Source organism: Panthera onca, chromosome F2, assembly GCF_046562875.1.
Source record: "Panthera onca isolate mPanOnc1 chromosome F2, mPanOnc1 haplotype 2, whole genome shotgun sequence".
Taxonomy (NCBI): Eukaryota; Metazoa; Chordata; class Mammalia; order Carnivora; family Felidae; genus Panthera; species Panthera onca.
Window position 1 is genome coordinate 29018776 of NC_138356.1, and position 26773 is coordinate 29045548.

At 37.0% G+C, this 26773-nt stretch overlaps 1 protein-coding gene across 1 annotated transcript in view; it reads right to left on the minus strand.

Moving 5' to 3' along the window:
* Positions 1 to 26773, minus strand: part of MRPS28 (mitochondrial ribosomal protein S28) — a 106392-nt gene that overhangs the window by 61392 nt on the left and 18227 nt on the right. The window contains exon 2 of the mRNA XM_078441425.2: positions 23186 to 23367. Within this exon, the coding sequence (XP_078297551.1) occupies positions 23186 to 23367 (182 nt within the window). The remainder of the gene's footprint in view (positions 1 to 23185; positions 23368 to 26773) is intronic.

Consider the following 26773-nt stretch of genomic DNA (forward strand, 5'->3'; position numbering starts at 1 on the left):
TCTCTCTGCTCCTTCCTGTTGCATTCTGTCTCTCTCAAATATAAGCATTAAAAAAATTTATAGAAAATAAAACAATGATACAACATTAGATTGACAAACATGAAAAATAAACTAGCACCTAGTATTAAAAAGAGAAATACTTTGTGGCAAACTGGAAATACGCATAAATTTTTAAATAATATACATCCTTTCTAGTTCTCTACTCCAAAGAATTTAATAAAAAAAAAAAAAATCAGATGATCATCCCAAGATTTACAAACAGAATTGTCACTGAAATGTTGTTTATGAAAATAGAGAACACTGGAAAAAACATCAATATATATCCATAGGGGACTACTTAAATAAGTTATAGTAATGGAATCCTATGTAGTCTTCAACACTTTTGTTTATGACATTAATTACAGATCTACTGGGAGGAAAGTAGTTATAAGATAGTATTCAAAAATAAGATTTTTGTTCTTACTCAACACATCTCCAGAGGCAAGGGAAACAAAAGCAAAAATGAACTACTGGGACCTCATCAAAATAAAAAGCTTCTGCACAGTGAAGGAAACAATCAGCAAAACTAAAGGGCAACTGACAGAATGGGAGAAGATATTTGCAAATGACATATCAGATAAAGGGTTTGTATCCAAAATCTATAAAGAACTTATCAAACTCAACACCCAAAAAACAAATAATCCAGTGAAGAAATGGGCAAAAGACATGAATAGACACTTCTCCAAAGAAGACATCCAGATGGCCAACCGACACATGAAAAAATGCTCAACATCACTCATCATCAGGAAATACAAATCAAAACCACAATGAGATACCACCTTACACCTGTCAGAATGGCTAACATAAACAACTCAGGCAACAACAGATGTTGGTGAGGATGCAGAGAAAGAGGATCTCTTTTGCATTGTTGGTGGCAATGCAAGCTGGTGCAGCCACTCTGGAAAACAGTAGGGAGGTTCCTCAAAAAACTAAAAGTAGAATTATCCTACGACCCAGCAATTGCACTACTAGGCATTTATCCACAAGACCCAGGTGTGCTGTTTCAAAGGGACACGTGCACCCCCATGTTTACAGCAGCACTATCAACAATAGCCAAAGTATGGAAAGAGCTCAAATGTCCATCAATGGATGAATGGATAAATAAGATGTGGTATATATATACAATGGAGTATTACTCAGCAATCAAAAAGAATGAAATCTCGCCATTTGCAACGATGTGGATGGAACTGGAGGGTATTATGCTAAGTGAAATGAGTCAGAGAAAGACAAAAATCATATGACTTCACTCATATGAGGACTTTAAGAGACAAAACAGATGAACATAAGGGAAGGGACAGAAAAGTAATATAAAAACAGGGAGGGGGACAAAACAGATGAGACTCATAAATATGGAGAACAAACTGAGGGTTGCTGGAGAGGTTGTGGGGGGGGGATGGGCTAAATGGGTAAGAGGCATTAAGGAATCTACTCCTGAAATCATTGCTTCACTATATACTAATTTGGATGTAAATTTTAAAAAATAAAAAATAAATTATATAAAAAAAAATATGGAGAACAAACTGAGGGTTACGGGAGGGGTTGTGGGAGGGGGGATGGGCTGAATGGGTAAGGGATACTCAGGAATCTACTCTTGAAATCATTGTTGCACTATATGCTAATTTGGATGTAAATTTAAAAAAATAAAAAATAAAACAAGTTAAAAAAATAAGATTTTTGTTAGGAACTTTTTTTACACATATATTAAAATGTTTTCACAAGGTGATCTTTGTTTTCTTCCATTAATTTATCTTAATTTGTATTTTACAATAAGCCTCAATTACTTCCATAATAAAACAGTATTTTTTTAAGTGTATTTATTTATTTTGAGAGAGAGTGGGAGAGGGGCAGAGACAGAGAAAATCCCAAGCAGGCTCTGCACTGTCAGCATGCTATGTGAGATCATGACCTGAGCTGAAATCAAGAGTCAAGTCACTTAAACGACAGAGTCACCCAGGTGCCCATAAAAAAGTATTTTTTTTTTAATTTTTTTTTTAAGTTTATTTATTTTTGAGACAGAGAGAAACAGAGCATGAACAGGGGAGGGTCAGAGAGAGAGGGAGACACAGAATTGGAAGCAGGCTCCAGGCTCTGAGCCATCAGCCCAGAGCCCGACGCGGGGCTCGAACTCACGGACCGCGAGATCGTGACCTGAGCCGAAGTCAGACGCTCAACCGACTGAGCCACCCAGGCGCCCCCCATAAAAAAGTATTTTTAAAATAAAAGATGAGCAATATATTAAGTCAAGCTCATATACCCTTACCAGGAAGACACTATAATCCCAACAGATAAATAAGCTAAGTAAAGAAACTGACAATTTACCAAAAAATACTATTAATAAACATAAAATGCTCAATCTATTCACATAAGACTGAAAAATACCAAAACCCTTCATCCTAGTTATTCCACTTAATCCTTCATAAAAAGATAATCCTAGGGACACCTGGGTGCCTCAGTCACTAAACATCCAACTTCAGCTCAGGTCATGATCTTACAGTTCGTGGGTTTGAGCCCCACATCGGGCTCTGTGCTGAAAGCTCAGAGCCTGGAGGCTGCTGTGGATTCTGTCTCTCTCTCTCTGCCCCTCACCTGCTCATGCTCTGTCTCTCAAAAAAATAAATGTTAAAAAAAAAAAAAGATAACCCTAGAAGTCTTATCCATGAAGATGTTCATAGCGGTGTCACTTATAAGAGATAAAAGAGAAGAGGCAACCTAAATATCTAATAAATAGAAACATTTAAAGAAACTGTGTTATATTCAGTGAGATATAAGGCATCTTTTGCAATGAAAAATGCTAGGCTATAAAATTGAGAAATTCATGATTTTGAATCATATAAGAGAGTATGATTAAAACCATATACAAACAAAACAAAAATCCATCTCTACATGAAATGACTGGAAGGACTGGTGGGCCTGTGAAGGTGTTTGTTTTAGAGTTTCAGTAGTAATTTTTTAATGGAGTTATAACTGACCTATAACATATATTAGTCATATGACATATATTAGTTTCAGGTATACAACATAACGATTCAATATATGTATATATTGCAAAATGATCACAAGAAGTCTAGTTAACATACATCAAAACACATGAAGTTTTAAATTTTTCCTACTTAGGGAATTTCCCATAGATTTTTTTATGAGAATGCATTACTCTTACAAATACAAACAAACAAAAAACTTAGTAACAGAAATACCAACATAATATATCTTTAGCAATTTGGCTTGGTCATTGAAGAATATTAGCTTTGACACTGTATAGTGATAAATATGTAGAATAAATATGCAAATAAAAGTTTCAATCTAGAATGAAGAAACTGGGGCACCCTGCTGGCTCAGGTGGTGGAGCATACAACTCTTGATCTACAGGTTGTGCGTTCAAGCCCCACATTGGTATAGAGATTGCTTAAAAATGAAATGAAATGAAATGAAATGAAATGAAATGAAATAAATAAGAAAATGAGGAAATCAACAGAATTAATTGGGTTTGGTTTGCTCAATAGCATATTTTTATAATAAACAAAAGAGCATACAGTAAAATTAGAACCTTGTATAAATTGAAACTGATGCATTTTCAGTAAGCCATAAAATTCTAATGTAAAAGAATATAGTATTTGATGATATTTACAATGATAAATGTATAAATACATTTTTAACTTCCCCTTTTCTTATAAAAATGCAAATAGAGGGGCGCCTGGGTGGCTCAGTCGGTTGAGCGTCCAACTTCGGCTCAGGTCATGATCTCGCGCTCCGTGAGTTCAAGCCCCGCGTCGGGCTCTGTGCTGATAGCTCAGAGCCTGGAGCGCATTTCAAATTCTGTGTCTCCCTCTCTCTCTGACCCTCCCCCGTTCATGCTCTGTCTCTCCCTGTCTCAAAAATAATTAAACGTTAAAGAAAAATTAAAATAAAATAAAAATGCAACTAGAAATATTTTGGTTAATTACCCAATTTAAAAACATGAACCTAAAAATAGAGCTATGCACACAGAAATGTAGATAGACCATATCAGGATGTCTTTTAGTTAAAAAGACATATTTTGAAATTCAGACTAGAAAGGTCAAAGGGGAAGAGTTCATCTGTTTTATCAGTCAATGACAGTTCATGGTTGACAATGGTGTGGCTGAATTCAGCTGAACTTAGATAAATATTAGTTGATAACATCTCCAGTAAAGTAATTCAGTAAAACAGAAATCAGAAAGTGTGGCCTAAGATAAACTATGACTTACACTTAATTATGTTTCTTAATTATTTCCCAAAACACTATTGCAACAAAAAGTTGAAATGTAAAAAGCGATATGTAGAGGTATATTGTGTTTGATAAACATGCCATTTAAATATCTTAAAAGAAACAGAAAGATGTGTCCAAAGCGGACAGACTGTTCAGGATTTCGGCCTCGTGATGAGATGTGGAACAGATCAGGCTCCAATCCAAACTGCGGTGTACTAGCTTACTGACTCTGCCCAGATTTCACACTTCTCCAGGCCTCAGTCTCTTTGCCTACAAAATGTGGATAATGTTGCCTAGCTCAAAATGTGACTCCATCTTATCCCTTTTTCCTCTATAAAATTCAATGCCATTTACCTCAAATATAAACAAGACAGAATAAAACAGTAATAAGCTATGGTTATGTCTCTGAGGACTGAGTAGAGAATTTGAATTGTGACCTTAATTTCACCCGCTTTCACCCCACCCCCATCTCTGAAAAAACAAAACAAAAAAATAAATAAATATGCAGTTTCCAAGAATTGTGACATAATTTTATTTTCCAGAAAATGAAATCAGTGGATAACCACCCCTTAGGAAATGAGCATAGAACAAACTCATTTACCATGAACTAAACCATAATAATTAGAACGGAAAGAGACAAAAACGTATTACTTTAATTATGTACTATGGTTTTTTTTCTATAGAAAGTTGAAAAATGTTATCAGAAATTCCCTGAAACAAACATATCTTAGTAGTCATTTCTAAGATAAAAAGCATTCAGTCACTAGTTTTTGTTTTGTTTTATATTTTTATTTGAAGATAGGGAGAAACACATAACCTATAACCTCAAAATTCAGCCAGCCTAAAGACGTAAATAATTTTTATTCTGAAAAATACAAAATTTTAAGAAGAAAAACTGTACCTATGTAGATGTTGGATAGTGTTTATTCAAAGTGTTTGTAATGTGGGTATGTGGAGTTTTTGAGGGGCAGAATTGGAGAAATAGGCCTCTGGAGTGCAATACACCTACATCTGTACCTCAGTTCTGCCACTGAACAGGTGGAGCTCAGACAAAGGGGCAGAGCCCGCTGGCTAGGTAAGAGGACAGTTATTCATTCCTCTACTCCCCTGCAGCACAGCACTATGAAAAGGCGAATTGCTTGTTTTCAGAGCCTTCCCTGCGGCTAGGGGAGGGGCCAATTTATACAGGTCTGATCAAAGAAAGGTTGGCTGAAGTCTGGAAGAGATTTCTAAAAAACTTTTGTTTTCCTGATAAAAAAGACAGAGAAGTTAACCAGGCCCACCCCATTCTTTTCCTTGTCTTGAATACAGATAAGTTATCCAGCAGCCTTACTGCACCCAAGACTCCAGAAGCAGGAAGCCGGTACTGACATTGTCAACTGCTGAAGCAAGCCCCAAAGCCATCAACATCCAGAAATCTTACACGAGAAAAGTAAGTCTCTATACATTTAAACCACAAGTTGTCAGGTTTTCTGCTATGTGCAACTGACATAAGTCCAAGTGATTTAGAAAGCCACTTGAGTTCTCTGAGGCTTACTTTCCTCATGTGTAATGTAGGCATAATGATAGTAAGATATGAATTATAGTATCTGTCTGATATACAGAAAGCTTCAATAATGTCAGCTGCTGATGACTATGATGGTGATGATGATGATGACGACGACGATGACGATGGGGACAGCCTCATTTAGTTCTCACCAACCATTTGAGGCAAGTCCTATCAATATTCATCCATTTTAAAGACCAGGAAATTGAGACTCCAGTAAGTTAAGTAACTTGCCCAGATCACACAATTAATAAATAATACAGCCAGGATTCAAATGCAGGAATTCAGGGCCAATGAGCTTAAACCACAATGATGCTTAAAAGTGACTGAACGCGGGGTGCCTGGGTGGCTCAGTTGGTTAAGCACCCGACTTCAGCTCAAGTCATGATCTCACGGTCTGTGAGTTCAAGTCCCGCCACAGGGCTCTGTGCTGACAACTCGGAGCCTGGGGCCTGCTTCAGATTCTGTGTCTCCCTCTCTCTCTGCCCCTCCGCCACTCACACTCTGTCTTTCTCTGTCTCTCAATAATGAATAAATGTTAAAAGTGACTAAACATAGTAAGAGCTAACAGCTGATAATTATTGGTTATGACTATGATAATCTTAGACAACTATGAAGAACAGATAATCTCCTAATTTCCAATTCTGGAAAATAATAAATTTTCATTGAATTCAACGTTAGTTTTATTTTTCTTAACAGTTCTCATTACTTCTGAAAGAGGAATACTTACACCTCTTCAACAAATGTAATTTTGTTCCTTTGTAACACCAATGGAAAATGAAGAACAGTACATCTCAGCCAATAATCGCAACCCCCTACCGTGAGCTAAATGCTTTTATGACTCCTGTCTATCAAAAAGGTAAGCAATGAATATTTATGGTGAATTTATCAACTGCAAGGCGCTATGCCAGACACTTAAAAATTATTTTTGCCAAAAGATATGGCATATGTTTGTTTTCTTAAAGTGACTTAAGATTCCTTTGGAGCGAGAATTTCATTATAGTTCTAAAAATCAGGAACCATTACTAATTTTACCATTGCTAACACACATAGAACTTATACCGCAAATTAGCATATGTTAAGCTTTAATTCTGGAACATTTTCCTTCAAACTTCAGATGCTTCCTTCAGTAAAATAAATGAAACAAAAACTTAAAAAATTCATGATGGAGGCACAGCATTTGAAAAACAAGCTAAATTCAAAATTAAAGTTTCTAAATCAATTACATCCAGGAAACAGGCAGGCTAAAATATTTGCAATTGCAATTAAGGAAAAGATACTTAGTCTCCGGATTAGATTTTGAGATTTAAAGAGTTTATGGTTAGCTGTTAACTTTCAAGAACAGTTTGGCACATACCATTCCAGTAAATAAAAAGTAAATGTAAAGTCCAAAGCAAAATGGATGGTGAATCAAACCAGAAGTTCTGAGGTGAGGTTAACTCAAGTAAAAATGCTGAGTCTCAGAATGTATACGCTCACAGCAATGTATTTTCGAAGCCAAATAACTTCAAATCATATATATCCCGCACTGAAAGAGGTATAGTTCTCTCTACTATATACCATAACAAGTAATTGGTAACTCCATTTTCAAAAAAGTACTGCATATAAAGGAAAATGCTTTTAAGGAAAATACATCAAGGAAAGAGTTGTTTGCTTAATAAATTCAAAAATGACACAGTCAACAGCATACAATCCACATGAACATTATAATAAGCTCAATCAGTACTAATTAAGGATTTAATTATACCTATTTAATACTAATTTGCATTTTTTAAAAAAACACAAAGTATTCTATTTTAGGCCCAAAATTAAGGTTGTGAATTAAAACTTTAAAAGAAACCTAACTGTAGTATATTTATGGAAAAATTTTTGCTTAAAAATTAAAACAAGCTAAAAACAAAGCATCGTATTTTTAACTATAGGACTATGTTGAACCTGAATGATTCCTAATTTACCCTCAATTAAAATTTTTTAAAAAGGGATACATATAAGTGGAGACATTTATAAGGGTCATTTACAGGCATATAAAGTGTTTTTCAGTGATGATATAGAATTAGAACCAAGGCCTCTTACCCTCCACTCCCACGTTCTTCCTGATACTTGCCCTGCTTGACTTCCCTACACACGCCAAAAACTACTGTATCTCCTCTTTACCATGTTTCTCCTCTAAGATTTTATATAGCATTTTTAGAGGAATGCATAAAAAGAACAAGTAAGTCTTGAAGGCACATGACAGTTTCAGAAAAGGGAAGAGCCAACAGTGCTGAATACTACGAGCATTTGAGTCAACTGCTGGGCAGGTGCCCAGGTCACTGACAAATTTACAAGGGTGCTTTCAATTAGTAGGATGGTGAGGGCAGAGCCAGGCAGGCTGACCTGAGGAATGAACGGAATCTGGAAAACAAGGGCAATTTGGAGGTCGGGAGGAACAGAACCACAGTTTGAAGGAGAAACAAAGTAAAACCTTTTTTTCCCCTTAATTTATTTTGAGAGGGGAAGACAGAATCCCAAGCAGGCTCTGCACTGACAAAGTAAAACTCTCAAATTTTATCAAATTCTGTAGAAAAGATGATTTAAGGTTGGATAGGAAATCCAGGGGTATTAAGTTGAATCAGATATTCAACTTTTTTACTTAAAAAAAAAGAAAAAAAAAAGCAATTTCAGGGCGCCTGGACAGCTCAGTTGGTTAAGCATCCAGCTCTTGGTTTTGGTTCAAGTCATGATCTCACAGTTCATGGGGTCAAGTCCCGTGTCGGGCTCTGTGCTCAGAGCACAGAGCCTGCTTGGGATTCTCTCTCTCCCTCTCTCTCTCTCTGCCCCTCTGTGCTTGCTCTCTCTCAAAATAAATAAACTTAAAAAAATAGCAATTTCATATGGATTAAACTAATGTACGAATTTGATTTCAATAAAGAAGGAGGTAAGGTTATCTGCTAAGAAGTGAAGAAAGGAAAAAGAGGCACAAGAGTGAAGAAGGTAAAGCAATAAGAAATTTACTAAAAATGAGTGAAAGAATTTTGAGAACTCTGGCCAAAGCTGAATGATATGAACCTGTAGTGAATATACCTTGAAGGTTATGCTACTTCTCTAGGATCTCACCTGTTACTGCTATATTCACATTCCACTTTTGGAAATAAAGCTATTTCAGTTCTAAAAGGATGCCTGAAACTGAACACTGCAAGGTTTCTTCAAATCAGTCACTCTCCCTTAATGTGGCACAAACACAAATCTGCACTGATGCTGTTGCCTTTGTTTTTTGTTTTGTTTTTGCTGATAAAGGCAAAAGATATAGAAACTTATAGTCCAATATGAACTTGCTAATTCCAGATCCACTGTTACTCTACAGCCTACTTTTCACAATCCCAATCCCGCAAAGGCCAAATATCTACAGAAAATCACAACACATTTAAAACAGAACTCCACGTCCTGCCCTATGAACAGCAGCTCTGCCCAACTTCTCTATTGCTGTGCCCTCTATTTTTCTAGCCACTAGGCTGGAAACCTCAAGTATCAGTCATTTCTGTGAACAGTCTTTTCCTTTCCTATCTCTTCTCACTCTGGTCCAGCCCCTGCCTGAATTACTATGACAGTCTCAGAACTTCCCTTGCGGCATCCATTCCCTCTTATACCTCACTGCTAGTGTCATCACACAAAAATACCATTTCCCAAATGCCACTCTGCTGTCTTCCCATTGTCATAAGTTTTTAGCCTGAAATTCAGAGTTTTCTATAAGGATCCTTGCCTGTCTAACAAAGCAAGTATTTCATTACTCCCTAAAACTTCAACCAAGCCATGGGCTCCTGACCACTGTGATGGTTTAAAAGTATATCCATATAAGTTGGACACAAGTCCCTCTAAAAGGTGGAAACTGGGGCGCCCAGGTGGCTCAATAGTTTCAGCATCCAACTTTGGCTCAGGTCATGATCTCGCAGTTCATGAGTTCGAGCCCCACATTGGGCTTTGTGCTGACAGCTCAGAGCCTGGAGCCTGCTTCGGATTCTGTGTCCCCCACTCTCTCTGCCCTTTCTCTGCTCATGCTCTGTCTCTCTCTCTCAAAAATAAGTAAACATTTGAAAAAAAATTTTAAGGTGGAAACTAATTCCCTTCCCCTTGAGTGTAGGCTATGTTTAGTGACTTGCTTCTAATGAATAGAATAAGGCAGAAATGGCAACGCGTGACTAGGTTATAAGAGATATCACAACCACCTCAATCTCTCTTAAATTATACACTCTGAGGGAAGCGAACTACTATGTTGTGAAGACACTCAAGTAGCCCAGTGAAGAGGTCCATAAGATGAGAAACTGAAGCTTCCTGCCCACAGCCAACACTAACCTGCCATGTGAGGGAGCCACCTTGGAATCAAATCCTCCAGTCTCAGTCAAGCCTTCAGATGACTGTAGCCTCAGCCAATATCTTGTCTGAACTTCATGAGAAACCCTGAGCCACAACTGTTCAGCTAAAACACTCCTAGATTCCTGACCCACAGGAATTGTGTGAAATAATACATTTTTACTGTTTTAAGCCACTAAGTTTTGGAGTATGATACACAGATACAGATAGCTACACAGATACAGACAGCTAACACAACCTCACCAAGCTCATTCTCAATTCTATGCCATTACTCATGGTGTTTCCCCAACAGATGTCTTCTTAATATCTATTTCCTAACACTCCTTCCCTTATCCTTCAGAATCTAGCTAAAGTTTCACCTCTTTGAGGAGGCCCTTTTTGTTTGTTTATGAAACCATTCCAACTTTCATTTCTCTTGCTTCTTCTTTGATTTCTATTTGACCACATCATTCATGTATTCCTCTATGTTACTGCGCTCTATGTATGTACCTTTCCTCCTAAAGACATCATACAGTTCACTTAAAGTTTATTTATTTTTGAGAGAGACACACAGCGTGAGCAGGGGAGGGGCAGAGAGAGAGGGAGGCACAGAATCTGAGGCAGGCTCCAGGCTCTGAGCTGTCAGCACAGAGTTCGTGGGCTCGAACCCACGAACCATGAGATGATGACCTGAGCCGAAGTTGGATGCTTAACCAATTGAGCCACCCAGGCGCCCCATCATACAGTTCATTTAAACTGCATTCAGCACAGTACAATTAAAATAATCAATGAATATTTGCTGAAAAAACTAACAAATCATACACACAAACTCCCTGGAAGTGTATTTGATTAGTATGAAGTAATGGTTAACAATATGGAGTGACACTGTCTCAGGTCTGCTTACTTACTAGTTGCTACCCTGGAGCGAGTGACTTAAAAATCTCTGTAAGCCTTTGTTTCTTCAGTGTTTTTGTTTGTTTGTTTGTTTTGTTTTGTTTTGTTTCTGTGAAGATTCTAATAGTATCTACCATAGAGCAACAAAAAGATTGAAGAAAATAATATATGCAAAACTCTTAGCAAAGTGCCTAGCACAGCATGCTCAACAAATGTTAGCTATTATTGTTCTTATTATTAGCCACAAATTACAGAATACATAGTGAAGTCCTGTCCCTGAGAGTCTCTAGATGTTATAAAGTGGCAATCTAAATTAATACAAAATTCAACAAACTAAAATAGAACTCACACTTTCTATTTAAGATAGCTTTTAATTTTTCTAAAGTCTCCTCTTAAGTCAATAGAACTACAGCCTGAACCAATTGTAGGAGTGCAGCCTTGACTTTTTCTCCTCTTCATCCTATTAAGATATTAACTTCAAAGCTTTTGTGGGAACACTTAATTGCTTTCATTCCTTAACAAGCAGCCATCATAGTAGTTTCCAGATTCACTTTTAACCTTTACAATCCTGGCAAGGCATATACGGCAAACTTAACAGACATATAAGTTTACAACTCTCTGGACTAATACCGCTATATATATTTGAATATGCTACATGAAGCAAATCCATTTTGCACATCAATCAAAATAGAATCCAATAGAATAGTATAACCGGTAAAACATGATATTAATATCAGGTATACAACATAATGATTCGATATTTGTGTACGTTGTGAAATGGTTACCACATTAAGTCTGGTTAACATCGTCACCACGTACAGTTACACAAGAATTTTTTTCTTATGATGAGAACTTTTAAGACCTACTCTTAGCAACTTTCAAATAGGCAATACAGTATTATTAACGATATCACCATGCAATACATCACATCCCCATGACTTATTTATTTTATAACTGGACATTTGTACCTTTTGACCCCATCACCCATTTTGCCCATCCCCTATCCTCTGCCTCTGGCAAACACCAATCTGTTCTCTTTCTCTATGAGCTTGGTTTTGTTGTTGTTGTTAAGTCTAACGCTATTCAAAAGCCTGATTACGTGTGTTTCATGAACTCAGAACACTTCTGAGATCATATTTTATAATTTACACATACCCTTAAGGCTTCTTACTAAAAAGTTAAGTATAATGGATGCTCTTTTACCTGAAAAAACAGTCCGAGCTCTGTTAAGAAAATCTGATAGTATGAGTTTCAATCACAAATCTATTTAAAAACATGCCACACTTTTTAACTGTGTACCTACCATGTCTGCTGGAATAAAAAGAACTACTCAATTCAAATTCTTTATATTCTCTTTTCCCCCACCAATACACCTTGAAAACTTTGGTTTTTGAAACATTCAATATCCATCACACTCTTTATTTGACCCTATATATCACACAACCTGAAATAGAAACAAAGCCTGGGAAATTAGCTCATTTTTTCCACCTCAGTGTCAAACAAAAGTACAGATAAAATTCAGTGCATGCGCTAGTTACCTTAGAACTGCCAATCATGCTTGTTTTGAAACTCTTCGATTTTCAGAACTGTCACTCATGTGTGTTTTGATAGAGATGCCAATGTAGAAATAATGCTTTAAAAGACGTGATCTTCATTAACACGTTAACAAATAAATAGATTCCATTTGAAAACTGGACTTCAGGATTTTACAGAAATATATACAATTCTTGAAAAATCAGAATTAAAAAAGAACAATGAAATTATAAGATTTAGAAAATTTGGCTCTTTAACCAAAAAGATAAGCATGGCTTAACCACAAGGAGTTTGTATTTCAGTAAAAAGAGAAATGTTCCTTAACTGATACTAATCAGAAGTAGTCTGACTATGAGTGGGCATGAGAGAATCAAAACTGATCTAAATTTAGGCATGTAATTTATATTTTTGAAGCAGGAAAAAATATCAGTATAATACATTCCCCATCTCCACCTCCCCAACACAACCTGACTTATTATCTGCCTGGTCATTCATGTCTTAAATCAAACATCATTCAAAACTTCTACCTTACCATCCATACTTAGTCACCAAGACCTGTTTCTTCTATCTCCTAAATTGCTAATGAAAGTCTCTTCTTTTGACCCTCAGACTTAAGTCAAGTTCTCATCACTTCTTTCCAAAGCTTCATTATTGGGCTCCCTAACTCCAATTTCATTCTTCCAACATATGCTCCACCACCGCCAGAATGATCTCATTGAAACACAAAACTGGCCCATGTTTTCATGGTTCTTTGTCACTTTCAGAATAAAACCCCAATTTTTTAGAATGGTATATAAATACCTTGAAGATCTGGCTCTCCATCTCCCCACTGTCTCATCACTTTTAAACTTAAGTCAACTAAGCCACTTCAGTTCCCAGAAAAGCCAGGCTCTCTCTCACTTAAAACTCTCCCAAGTGCAGCCATTTTCTACACTTTGTATCTCCTATCCTTCATCCTTTACAACTCAATTCAATTGCTAGTTCCTCTGGGAAACCATCTCTGACAATCTAACAGCATCATCTATCCCCTCTTCTCTATTCCTGTAGGATACAGTAAATAGAACTTATATAGTGTTATATATATTGATTTGCTTCTCTATCCCCCTGGTTGAATCCTCAACTCCCTGAAAGCAGGGACTGTCTTTAATCTGTACATCAACAGCATTAAACACAGAGGTGGCATATAACAGCTGCTCATTAAACGTTTGCTGACTCAGTGAAAAACTGCACCATGACCTAGTTTATTTAAAAATAAAATTAATGATGGGGAGCCGGGTGGCTCAGTCAGTTGAGCCTCTGACTCTGGGTCAGGTCATGATCTCACAGCTGGTGAGTTCAAGCCCCAAGTCGGATTCTGCGCTGACAGCTCAGAGCCTGGAGACTGCCTCGGATTCTCTGTCTCCCTCTCTCTACCCCTCCTCTGTTTGTGTGTGCACTCTCTCTCTCTCTTTCTCTCTCTCAAAAACAAAAAAATAAACATTTAAAAATAAAATTAATAAAGAAAATGTGGTTGTGTGTGCATGAGTGTGCACGTGTATCTATATATAATGGAATATCATTCAGTCATAAAAAAGAACAAAATTTTGCCATTTGCAACAAGTGGATGGAGCTACAGAGTATAATGCTAAGTGAAATAAGGCAGTCAGAGAAGGACAAATACCATATGATTTCACTCATATGTGGAATTTAAGAATCAAATTTAAGAAACAGAGAAAGTTAGAGAAAGACAAACACCATATGATTTTATTCATCTGTGGAATTTAAGAAACAGATGAGCAAAGGAAAAAAAGAGAGAAAGAAACAGACTCTCTTAACTATAGGGAACAAACTGATGCTTACCTGAGGGGAGGTGGGTGGAGGGAGGGGTGAAACAGGTGATAGGGATTGAGGAGAGTGCTTATGATGAGCACTGGGGTGAGGTACAGAATTGCTGAATCACTATATCATACACTTGAAACTAACATATCACTGTATATTAACTATACTAGGATGAAAATAAAAACTTAATTAAAAAAATAATAAAATCAGCAGCTTAATTCTTGAGACTGATAAGATATACTATAGGTACCTTCCAAGCCAATAGAACTAATCAACGCCATAAAACAATACTCTGGGTTTTACAAAGTTCTTAAGGAATTTACTCATTTATTTACAAATTCACAGTAAGAACTGATAGCATCTCAAATAGTATTTGCGGCCCACGAATCCCATCTTATTTTCACTACTGTTTCTACTGAAGGTGTTAAAATCTCAACCACAGTAAATACTCATGTCCAAGACGCTCAGCACATTGACTGGTTCAACAAACACTGTCCTGACATGTGACAATCCCTATCAAAGGCATCAGTGAACAGGCAGTGAACACAGGCAAGACGCCAACCTAGTTACACTTCACTTATCAGGAAGTTAGTTATCTGGTGACATCAAGTCTCCACAGAACCCAATAAGAACTAAGCAGAGGAGTTTAGGAGCTGTCAAAATACATGTTGAAGTCCATGTACTAAAGTACATACACTTTACTTCCAGAAGAGGCTCAGAGGTTATTACTCAGACACTAGTTGTTCTTATTTTAAGCACAACACATTTGGTGACCAATTTCCTGGGCATCGGAATATTAGAAGAAAAGTTAAAAGTTCAAAAAAACCCTAAAAATGCAGACCCAAGACAACAGCAGAAAAGAATGATGACATGGAAAGGTGAAACACAAAAACCACAGACCTGGAGGGTTGTATGGCTAAGGAGCAATAATTCTATATATCTGAATTATGATACAACACACATTAATGTTTATAATTATGACTCTGGTTCATCAAAAAACAAAGATCATAAAAACAGATTAAACTACTTTAGTAGTGACAAGGTGAAAGTAGATGACATATTTTACAAAAAGAAACAAAGAATTAAAAATTGAGTATTGTATGTATCAAGAGTCAACTTTCTACTATTCACAGAATAAACTTTTCTGAAATAAAGCATTCCCAAATAACATGAGGCCTGCTCTCTCTAAGCTATGAATCACTGTCAGCTATTAACCAGTTCCTATGGCTACAGGTCTCACCATAATTATGTTACACATCCACTCTGAAACAAGCCTGGACCCAGTGGTCATTAGCTTATTAGTGGTAACAACTATCCAAACATATTAGACCATGGACACCATAGCCAAGGATACTGCAACAGGCTACCTACCATTCTTTAACAGACCACCACAGAGCTTCACAACCACACTGCCTGCCTCAGGGACCCTGGTATGAAAACTGGCTCATATGTGAGATCATTTTAGGGGGCTCTTGTGATACTTAGTAACTATATGTTGTGAGATTTAGAGAACAGCACGGTGGAGTGAAAAGAACATTCAGGAGCTATGTTGGGTACACAGAGCCCTAGGTTTGAATCCCTGCCTTATTAATTACCAGCTGTATCACTGCAGCACATTATGCTTGGAAACTCACTTTCTTCATTTGGATAATATCCTCTACTTTCTATGCTTCTTATGAGGAATAAATCAGACAATACACATAAAGCGTCAAAGTAGGTTTTCAAAAAACTAGCTATTATGATTATCAGATGGGACTATGAAAAGGGAACAATCTTAATTCACACTAGCACAAAATTAGTGAAACTGTATGCTGTGTTAATGACAGAAGAAAAAATGTCTAAAGAAAAGGGCAGGCAGGTTCACATGATGGAAAAGTCACAGTAGAAGCCCTTGGACTCATAGGTTGGCTCATGGAAAAGTAGGTTAAAGTGAGAACTCATTAAAAATGCCTACACATACTCTGTGAAGACATCAATTTACAAGTAATGCAAATAATCTGATAGAAGTCCAGGCTTTCTTGTTGAGGAGAGGTCCACTTACTGGAGCTGTGCACTGATTTCCTTACATAAACAATACCCATACTACAATGTCTGGGATTGCCAGATCAGTCACTTTAAAGTAAACCAGGAACAGAAAGACATTTGGAAAGCAATTCCTTCCAGATTTTCAGGATTCCCCCCGACCAATCTTTATGGTTTACTTGCCCAAACTAATTCAAGAGTAGTTTCTTTAAATTAAAAAAAAAAAAAAAAAAAAAAAAATCTCTCCTTTATGGGGTCTTTTCCAAAACATTAAAATGAGCTTTCTTAAAGAACAAAAACCCTTTCCATGGTCATATTTTATTAATTTATGCAATAATTTAAAGAATTACTTAACGATAATATAAACAGATTTTGGAACAAACACAACTAGCTTTATTTAGCTAAAGATACAGCTGAACTGGAAGAAGTGAAAGTGTCAATATAGCGGAGGACCACAAATCTCTTTTCCAGGTGGTGTCGGTATCAGTCAGCGGGTTTTATAGAAGAGAATGCTGATTAATTTAGCAATCAGCTGATTCGATAACTGCCAAAGAAGTTAATGCCTGAGTCATTCTAATTTGTCATAATCTGATTTCTGATTTCAAGTCATAATTTGACATGAAAGAAAAATAATATAATGTTTAAAACTTTTACGGTTGGTACTATTAGAATTAGGCGCCATCCACACCTTCAAACTCTCTGAATTTACTTATAACATTTTTATTTTGCAACTGAGTCTAAGTAGATCACAATACCACTGTGATTATATTCTGAATGTAATGCTTATATGCTGAATGTTACCATTAATATGTCTTTCTAGAATAAATTTTCTTTTAAAAGTGTTTTTCAAACTTTTTTTTTGGTGGTAGAAATACTACCACTATTTCCCATACATATTTTAAACAAAATGTTCCCAGAACTGTAATAAAATAATGAATGTAGAGCTGTTCTAAAAGCAGGGCCTAATTTCCCCACCACCCCCAGAACAATCTCTGAAGTTTTCTGCAGAACTCTAGAGTTTCTTGAGACAAAGGTTGAAAACTGTTATTTATTTATTTATTTATTTATTTATTTATTTATATTATTTTAGAGAGAGAGAGCTCGTGGGTTGGGGAGATGGGCAGAGGGCGAAAGAGAGAGAGAGAATCTTCAGCAGGCTACATGTTCAGTGTGGAGCCCAACGCAGGGCTTGATCCCATGACCCTGGGACCATGACCTGAGCTGAAATCAAGAGTCAGATACTCCACTGACAGCCATACAAGCACCCAGAAACTGTTCCTTTAAACTATAATTGGGGTGCCTGGCTGGCTCAGTGAGTTGAGCATGTGATTCCTGATCTCAGGGTCGTGAGTTCAAGCCCCACATTAGATGTAGAGCAAACTATAACCAAAAACAAATATTAAAACAAAAAAGTTGTAGAACTTACTAAAAGGCCATTACTTAGCTAATCAGAATATTCAGTTAACCAAAATTATTTCTGGTTCTTATCAACTGCTCTAAGTTTGAAATACCATCAACTATATTAAAAAGCAATAATGAAAGAAACAACAACTGCTGGTGAGGAAAAGGAACCCTTGTGCACTGTTGGTGGGCATGCAAATTGGTGCAGCAATTGTGGAAAACAGTATGGAGGTTCCTCAGAAAGTTAAAAACAGAACTACCCTATGATCCAGTAACTGTACTACAGGGTATTTACCCCCCAAACACAAAAACACTACTTCAAAGTGATACATGCACACCTATGTTTATTGCAGTATTACGTACAATAGCCAAATGATGGAAGCAGCCCAAGTGTGCACTGACAGATGAATAGATAAAGAAGATGTGGTATACACGTATATACAAAGGAATATTATTTAGCCACAAAAAGAATGAAATCTTGCCATTGGCAACAATATGGACGGAGCTAGAGAGTATAATGCTAAGTGAAATAAGTCAGTCAGAAAAAAACAAATACCATATGATTTGACTTGTGTGGAATTTAAGAAATAAATGAGCAAAAGGAAAAAAGAGAGAGAGACAAACCAAGAAAAACACTCTTCACTACAGGGAACAAAGTGATGGTTACCAGAGGGGAGGTGGGTAGGGGGATGGTTGAAATAGGGGAACAGGTGATGGGGATTAAAGAGTACACTTATCATGATGAGTACTGAGTAATGTATAGAATTGTTGAATTACTATACTGGATACCTGAAACTAATATAACACTGTATGTTAACTATACTGGAATTAAAACTTAATAAAAAAATTTAATAATAAATATAATGAAAAAAATAAAAATGAAAAAATAAAAGTAAATTAAATAATTAATAAAAATAATGAAAACAATTAAAACATTTTGCCAAACTGGGTATTTTGTTAAATTGGAGTATTTTTCTTTGCATGTCATTAAGCTGTCCTAAAGCAGAATAGATTCAACCACAACAAAGTCAAACCGAAGAGAGAAAAAAAGCAGGTCCTCAAAAGGGATTTTAAACAGCAGGTCTGATGAATGCTGAATGATGAACAAATTATGTAAATATCTACATCTTATTCGTTGTCTCTTAAGTAAATGTATCAAAGCAAGAAGTTCTGCCATTGTCAGAATTACCCTCCTAAAATCAGCCACAGTTAGCCTGACATCATGGAGATAGAGAGCAAACATGTGTCCAGCCCAATAAGCTGTTCTATCATATAATCTAAACTTGTAGGTATGAAAGGGGACCAGAGACCTACCTGGATCTCATTACTTTCTGATTTGGTGGTATCATCTTTCTACCAATTATAAAGACAACAGGTAACATCTGAATAAAATAATTCCCCCACAAACTTTGTCTTGGATACAGGTAGAAAAGCAAAGTAACTGAAACAGTAATTATGCTGATCTGATACTTTTCTATAATACTTCCAAAACATAAGTGACAGGTAGCTATAAGAGACCTAGAGAAGGGTTTTGGAAAGAACCTAAGAGTTTCTACACATAGAATTCAGGAAATTTAATAAATATTCTGTGAAGGGTAGAAACCTTCTTTTCAGGATGAATTAAAAACTAGGCAACAAGGGGGTGCCTGGGTGGCCCAGTCGGTGAAGCATCTGACTTCGGCTCAGATCACGATCTCACGCTTTGTAAGTTGGAGCCCCGTGTAAGGTTCTGTGCTGACAGCTCGGAGCCTGGAGCCTGCTTCAGATTCTGTGCCTCCCTCTCTCTCTGCCTCTCCCTCACTTGTGCTCTGTCTCTCTCTCTCAAAAATAAATAAACATTAAAAAACCTGGACAACGAGGAATTTTCTAAGATACAAAGTTTCTCCCCCCAAAACAACGTATGTAAATATGGAGCTGCAGTTTTTACCTGCATAGCTATGAGGATGGGGAACAAGAGTAACCAAACTATTCAGATCACATCTTGGCTAAAGTGAACTCCTCCTTTTAGCACACTGTTGGAAATAATATTATCAGTCTGTAGGACCAGAGAGGAATAGAACTTAAGCCTTGACATTTGTTTATCATCAAAAGAAAAAAAAAAAAAGTCCTCAGAGGGTATTTCAGACTTTAAGCAATAGAAGAATAGAGGTCAAAGCCCCTTTTCTAACTACTGTCATCTTCTACTCGCCAGACATTTTTTCACCATATTATCCCTTTTTACTCATGTAATTACCAATTTTTAAAACTGATTTATATACTTGTTTACTATCTATTCCCCTTATCCTCCAGTAGAAGTCGCCCAACTTCATGAGGGCAGCTAGGAGCTCTGGTTTACCAGCCCTTCCCAGGTAGAACAGTAACTGCCAAGCTGAAGAGGTCCAAAAAATATTTGCTGAACAAATGAATGAACAAACAAATTAATCAACTCCTCGTGCACTGGTATGACTGACCCTTCTTCATGATCCTCAGTCATGAATGTATTGATTTTGCGACTGATTTGGAAGTTAAAGTGGGAACTTCTGGTGAATGGATCCTGGGTAGGCCGATGGGGGCAGGAGTCGAAAGATAACTACAAAACAGAGGTGCAGGCATTTAACTGTGCTAAGTATGTGAAAAATACTAATACGGTGACTGCTCCATAGGCTAGACAATTTACTTGCAAAATTATTATGAGCCATCCCTCACGCTCCAAAAAACTTTTGTTAAATGGACTGCTTCACTGGCAGAGCATATGTGGAGATGAAGGTTTCAACCGTATGGTAATTTCTGTAATAGGATATGTGTATGTGTATAGTTTTCGATGAAAATTTAAGATTTAATAAATGTCGCAATAATTTCTAGTATTTAACTATTTTAAGCTATACTGTACATAAAATATTCAAACCATATTATAGCACTTATTAGAGAAACGCAGTCTCAAATACTGATACTTAAAATTCTGTGATTTAGTCAGTAAGGCCTGAGAATCAAATTAAACTTCTAGTCTCTAATGCATTCTGAAATATTATGCTCAAAAACAAAACATAATGACCAAACTGATGTTTTAAAATGTTAATGAAAAAAGGACAGTATACATAAAAGAATACCCACAAAGACATAAATACCCATGAAAAAAGTATCATAAACAAAACTCCATCCACAAACATAAGGAAAAGTGTACATTGCATTTGCTACTTATAATACATCTACCTGAGCAGGAGACATATTCATAATCCAACAGAGTTACCTGTAAAATGCATTTTTTATAAAGTTAATACCTGATGTTCTAGCTGCAAACTAGGTTGGCTTGTCAGAATAAAGATGGCCACCACGACTAGGTAGCGCCTATGGCAGCATGAGGAAAAGCTTACTGATCGTAGGGAGGAGATGAGAAAATTTCTTTGTATAAAATAAAACAGTACTTCATTTTTAAATTACAGACATATGTTCTATTAATGAAAAATGACCTGCCACAGCTACTGCTGACAGCACCCAAGAGCTCAGGATGCCTCTCTTGAAGGATAACTTTAGGACTGCCTATCTTCGCACTTGCCTCCTGCACGAATCCTCATCAATAGGAATTCTTGAGGAATGTCACCATCAGTTCTCAAAAATCCAAATCACCAGGATTTCAAGAACAGCAGTAATAGTAGCATCTATTTATTATACACCAGTCACTGTCCTAAATCTTTCCATACATTATCTGATTTAATCCCTTTGATGACCCATTACACAACAGACACACAGTATTAATATCTGGATTGACAAACTTATCCTACTTAGAAATTTCTTGAGGTCTTACTCTTTTTGACCAGCTTGTATGTTATTTGATATACCAAGACAGGCTATGCCTGAGCCATTACCTCTCGATGCCAGGTAGCATAAGAAGTCCATTTTCTCCTCCAGGATCTCCCGGTTCATGGCACTTACCTTGCAAGACACTGCTTAGCTTCTTTTTTTTTTTTTTTTTTTTTTTTTTAATTTTTTTTTTTTTTCAACGTTTTTTTTTTTTATTTATTTTTGGGACAGAGAGAGACAGAGCATGAACGGGGGAGGGGCAGAGAGAGAGGGAGACGCAGAATCGGAAACAGGCTCCAGGCTCCGAGCCATCAGCCCAGAGCCTGACGCGGGGCTCGAACTCACGGACCGCGAGATCGTGACCTGTCTGAAGTCGGACGCTTAACCGACTGCGCCACCCAGGCGCCCCCAACACTGCTTAGCTTCTGATTATCTGAGGTAGAGGTGTGCTGGCTCCAGACTGCACCAGCTTGTGGGAGCTGGACTGTGTACAAATATTCCCAATTCTGCATTCAGTGACATTACACTGGTGACTTAAAATTGACCAAGGTGGGAGTGTTTTACACCACAGAAATTGGCAAATGGGGGCCTTTTTTTTATTGGACAACTAGTCATTAAATATTTACTCAAATGCCACTGATCTAAGGAAATTTGTATTAACCGGACCTTTAGGTATCCAGAGCTCTCAGGAGAGAGGCAACCACTTCTCATAATTGCTCTCTTAGATCTAGAGTAGACTCTCTTCCTATTCATTTCTACAATATGACTCATCCTTGAACATCACAAACTTTTCAATCACTGTAATTCATCCTAAGATGCCACTGAGTACTAGACTCACCATTACTTTAAGAATAAAGAACACTGTCAATTAAACTGATATAACATCAACTGTAAGTTGCATCCTGATACCAGAAATACTGAAATTTTAAAAATGTACACATTAAAAACTGATGGGAAAAAATCATTCCTATTTTGCTTACTATCATTTTCCAATCTCAGAACCTTTGTTCCACATCTCCCTTCACTCTCGACACTCTACTCCTAGATCTGTCATCTTAATGGTTTCCCCAGTGCATTATACTCACAAATATCTTTACCTATAAACAGAATGAATTCTGTTCCACAATAGGGAAAATTCTAATTCTGAGAGTAGATACAGAATAAGAAAGGAAAATAATAAAGCATCAGAATTTGGTAGTGGGAGAGAAAGAAGCACGAAGAAGTAGAAAGGGAGGCTTCTCTGAGAAGCAGAAGACTGTGGAACAGAGGAAGAGGCAAAAAGGTTACACGTAAAATCGCCTGAGCAGCATATATTACTATAAAGTTGGTTTTCATTTTATGGTGGGGATAATTTATTACTAAGACGAACATTCAGATCTTCCCCAAAACTGCTCTCACGGCTTTGAGAAGATATGAATCTAGCCTAAGGTGACTAACATAACATGACACGAATCTGGCCTAACTTCCGTAACTAGCATTATGAAGACAAATAAAGCATATTTTCTGTCTTTTAGAAAATCACCAATTAAAGTCCAAAAATACTTTTGAGGTATCTCAACTTTTATGAACAGTATTAAAAAAAACTTGGAAATGATTCTACTTACTCTCCATCCACTTCTGGTCTTCTACACACACAATGAAACTTGCCACCAAAATCAATATAAAGATCATTCTCCACAATATGAAAGATGCGTCCAATAACTAGTTTATCCTTGGCAGGTCCCATCTGTGTAAGAGGAGAATGTCTCAGCATAGACGCAAAGGATTCCACATTTTTTGGAGAGCCCTAAAAATAAAAACAGATATTTATATGCATATAATTCAATATAAACATATAATATGATAGATATAAGAAAATCTTACAGAAGAAAATTTTAAAAGTCAATGTGCCATATATATTTACATTTTGTAGCAATACTAAAAAATATTTAAATGGAATTGGGGGGGTATTTGTTTTTTTGAGGGGGGGAGCACAAATGAGAGAAGGCAGAGAGAGAGAGGGAAAGAGAATCCTACAAGGGGTAAGAGAGAGAGAGAGAGAGAGAGAGAGAGAAACGGGGCTTACCCAAAGCGGGACTCGTGTTTTACCCAAAATGGGACTTGTGCTCACCCGAGCTGGGGCTCATGCTCACCTAAAGTGGGGCTTGGGCTCCTCCAATGAGGACTCAAACTCACAAACCGTGAGATCATGACCTGAGTCAAAGTCAGATGCTTAACCAACTGAGCCACCCAGGCACCCCTGGAACTTTGCTTTAAAAAGCTAGATATAGTCTTCAACTTCTTCTTCCTCCCTTTCCTTCTTGAAGAAGAGACCAAGAAAAGCCCTTGATGGCAGATAATAGAGATGTGGTGGCTCAGAGTAGAATCTGGAATGTGAACAAAGTAAGAGTATCCTTAGACAAAGGCTCCTAGCATGGGGACAGAGGGAGGTCAGTCTGAGCATATGAGTACAGTATCCAAGAAGGTGACTCACTTTATTCCTAATATTGATCATCTGCCAAAAAACAAAACAAAACAAAAAAATCCTTCAAATTCAAGTTTAATGAGAGTGACTAAACAGTATGGAAGTTCCTCAAAAATAGAACTACCATATGATCCAGTAATTCCACTACTGAGTGGAATAAAATGAAAATACTTGGGGCGCCTGGGTGGCTCAGTCGGTTAAGCGTCCGACTCCGGCTCAGGTCATGATCTCGCGGTCCGTGGGTTCAAGCCCCGCGTCGGGCTCTGTGCTGACAGCTCAGAGCCTGGAGCCTGTTTCAGATTCTATGTCTCCCTGTTTCTCTGACCCTCCCCTGTTCATGCTCTCTCTCTCTCTGTCTCAAAAATAAATAAATGTTAAAAAAAAAAAATACTAATTCAAAAAGATACATGTACCCCTAGGTTTATTGCAGCATTATTCACAATAGCCAAAGGATGAAAGCAACCCAAGTATCCAGTGACAGATGAATGGGTAAAGAAGATGTTGTATATATACATACAATGGAGTACTACTCAGTCACAAAAAAGAATGAGATCTTGTCATTTTCAACAACATGGGTGCAACGTAGAGCATATAACACTAAGTGAAATAAGTCATATGGAGAAAGACAAATATCACATGATTTCACTCATATCTGGGATGGAATGATTTCACTCATATGTGAAATTTAAGAAACAAAACAAACAAAAGAACAAATAATAAAAGAGACAAACCAAAAAACAGACTCTTAAATAAAGAGAATAAACTAGTGGTTGCCAGAGAGGAGATGGGTGGGAGGGTGGGTGAAATTGATAAAGGGTATTAAGAGTATACTTATTGTGATGAGTGTTAACGTATAGAATTGTGGAATCATATTGTACACCTGAAATTGATATAACACTGTATGTTAATTATACTTAAATAAAAAATAACCCAACAAAAGGGTTTTTTAAATTTAAATATAGATTAAGATAAACATGATTAAAGGTCTTTCAGTTACCAGGATGAACATGAGTCCTTGTTATATAATATTTTTAAATAGCTTTGTTACAATTTTCTTCTTCTTCCTAAAGTAAAATTTCAAGGAAAAATAGCTTCTTGTTTTGTGCTGCTCATTTTCCAATCTTTTTACAGATTGAATTTACCTGAGGTAAGACTGATCCTATAATGCAGGCTCCTTACCTTTTAATTTTTTTTAAACTTACAAACTTTTTTCCAAACACATGCTTTTTCCGAAATCCATGAGTACAGACTTGTACCTTCTACTCATCTTTAATTTGTGCATGTGGTATGCGCATTCTTTGGCTCAAACTAAGGGAACTACTAAGTTTCTATTTGTGAGAACTGATTACAGAAGAATACTAACAATTTACCTACATCCTGTATTTGGAGTAAGTTTTACATCTGTTATTTAAGAGAGAATTATTAAGAGTTCGAGAGAATACTTACCTTAAAAACTATTAAACCATTCTTATGACTCATTTTCAACGAGTGTAGTACTCCAAGGATTACAAACTCAAATGCCAGGCTGGGTGGGGACTTGGTAACGAGCAGAATACGTGCCAGTCTAAAAGGCAGAGCCACTACTCAGCTCTAGCTGCAATTGCAATTCAGGTCCAGTGTTGCCACATCTTTTGATTTTCCAAGAAAAGCCAAAAATCCAAGTATCAATGTAAAATTTCTAATTTTTCAATGTTCGCACATTGAAAAAAAGCCTTTCATTTTATAAATCTGATGAAACACACTTTGGCCCAAAGACCAAAGCTTATGACCTTTGCCTCAAGAAAAAGAAAGTCAAAGGAAATGAAAGTTGAAACATTTGGCTGATACCAAGTCCTTCAGATGCTAGAAGGAGGGTATGGTGATGGGTTTGTTTCAGAGGGTTGAAACACACTGGGAAAGAATCCTGAGTACTAAGTGTCGATCTAAACCAAAGACAAGTCAGAAGATCTAGGTGGCAAACAGAACCAAAAAGGTAGCCAGGAATATCATGCTTTGAGCTGTAACACCAGTTTTATAACTCTACAGAATATGATATTAAAGGTCCTTAAACAAGCACCTTGAAAAAATAGTTCTCTCTTGCAGACAGCCAAGGATGAAACACATCCTACAGGCTCAACACAAACAAAGGCTAGGAGTTGCCCTCTAGAGGCCGTGCAAACAGTAACACCAACCCAGCAGTGGCAAGAGCAGCTACTACTACTATTCGACTAGCCAGCCACTATGTCATCCACAACAGCTGCCACCAGGGCGGCTGAAAAGAGCACCACTCAAAGGAAAAAACAGAATATCAATGCTGGGCTCTCATCCTGCCTGCAGTCAAAGAGGGTCCCTCCCCTTTGTCCCTAGGACCTGCTTTCCCAGTACCTCACTCCTGTGGTTGACAGCTCCTCCTTCCTCACTCCTCCCCCTCCTCCTCCTCCTTTTCCTTTCCCCCCCTACTTTGGAAGACTTCCAGTTGAAGCCAGGGTCTAATTAAAACAGCCTTAGATGACAGGGAGATCCAGTAGTAAATCTAATAGTTAAACATTTATTGAAAATAATTTAGCCACCACTAGGGCCTGTTCCTAAAATAACACAATTTCCTTCATAACTGTGAAGAGATTTTTGGGCTAAGATTAGTATGATAGTAAAAGGTGTTTCCTAAGTTTCAGAAAATAATTGAATGTTATTGACTATTTAATAAGACCTCAAGACTTAGTTCTGTCGTGAAATATTTATACTATAAACT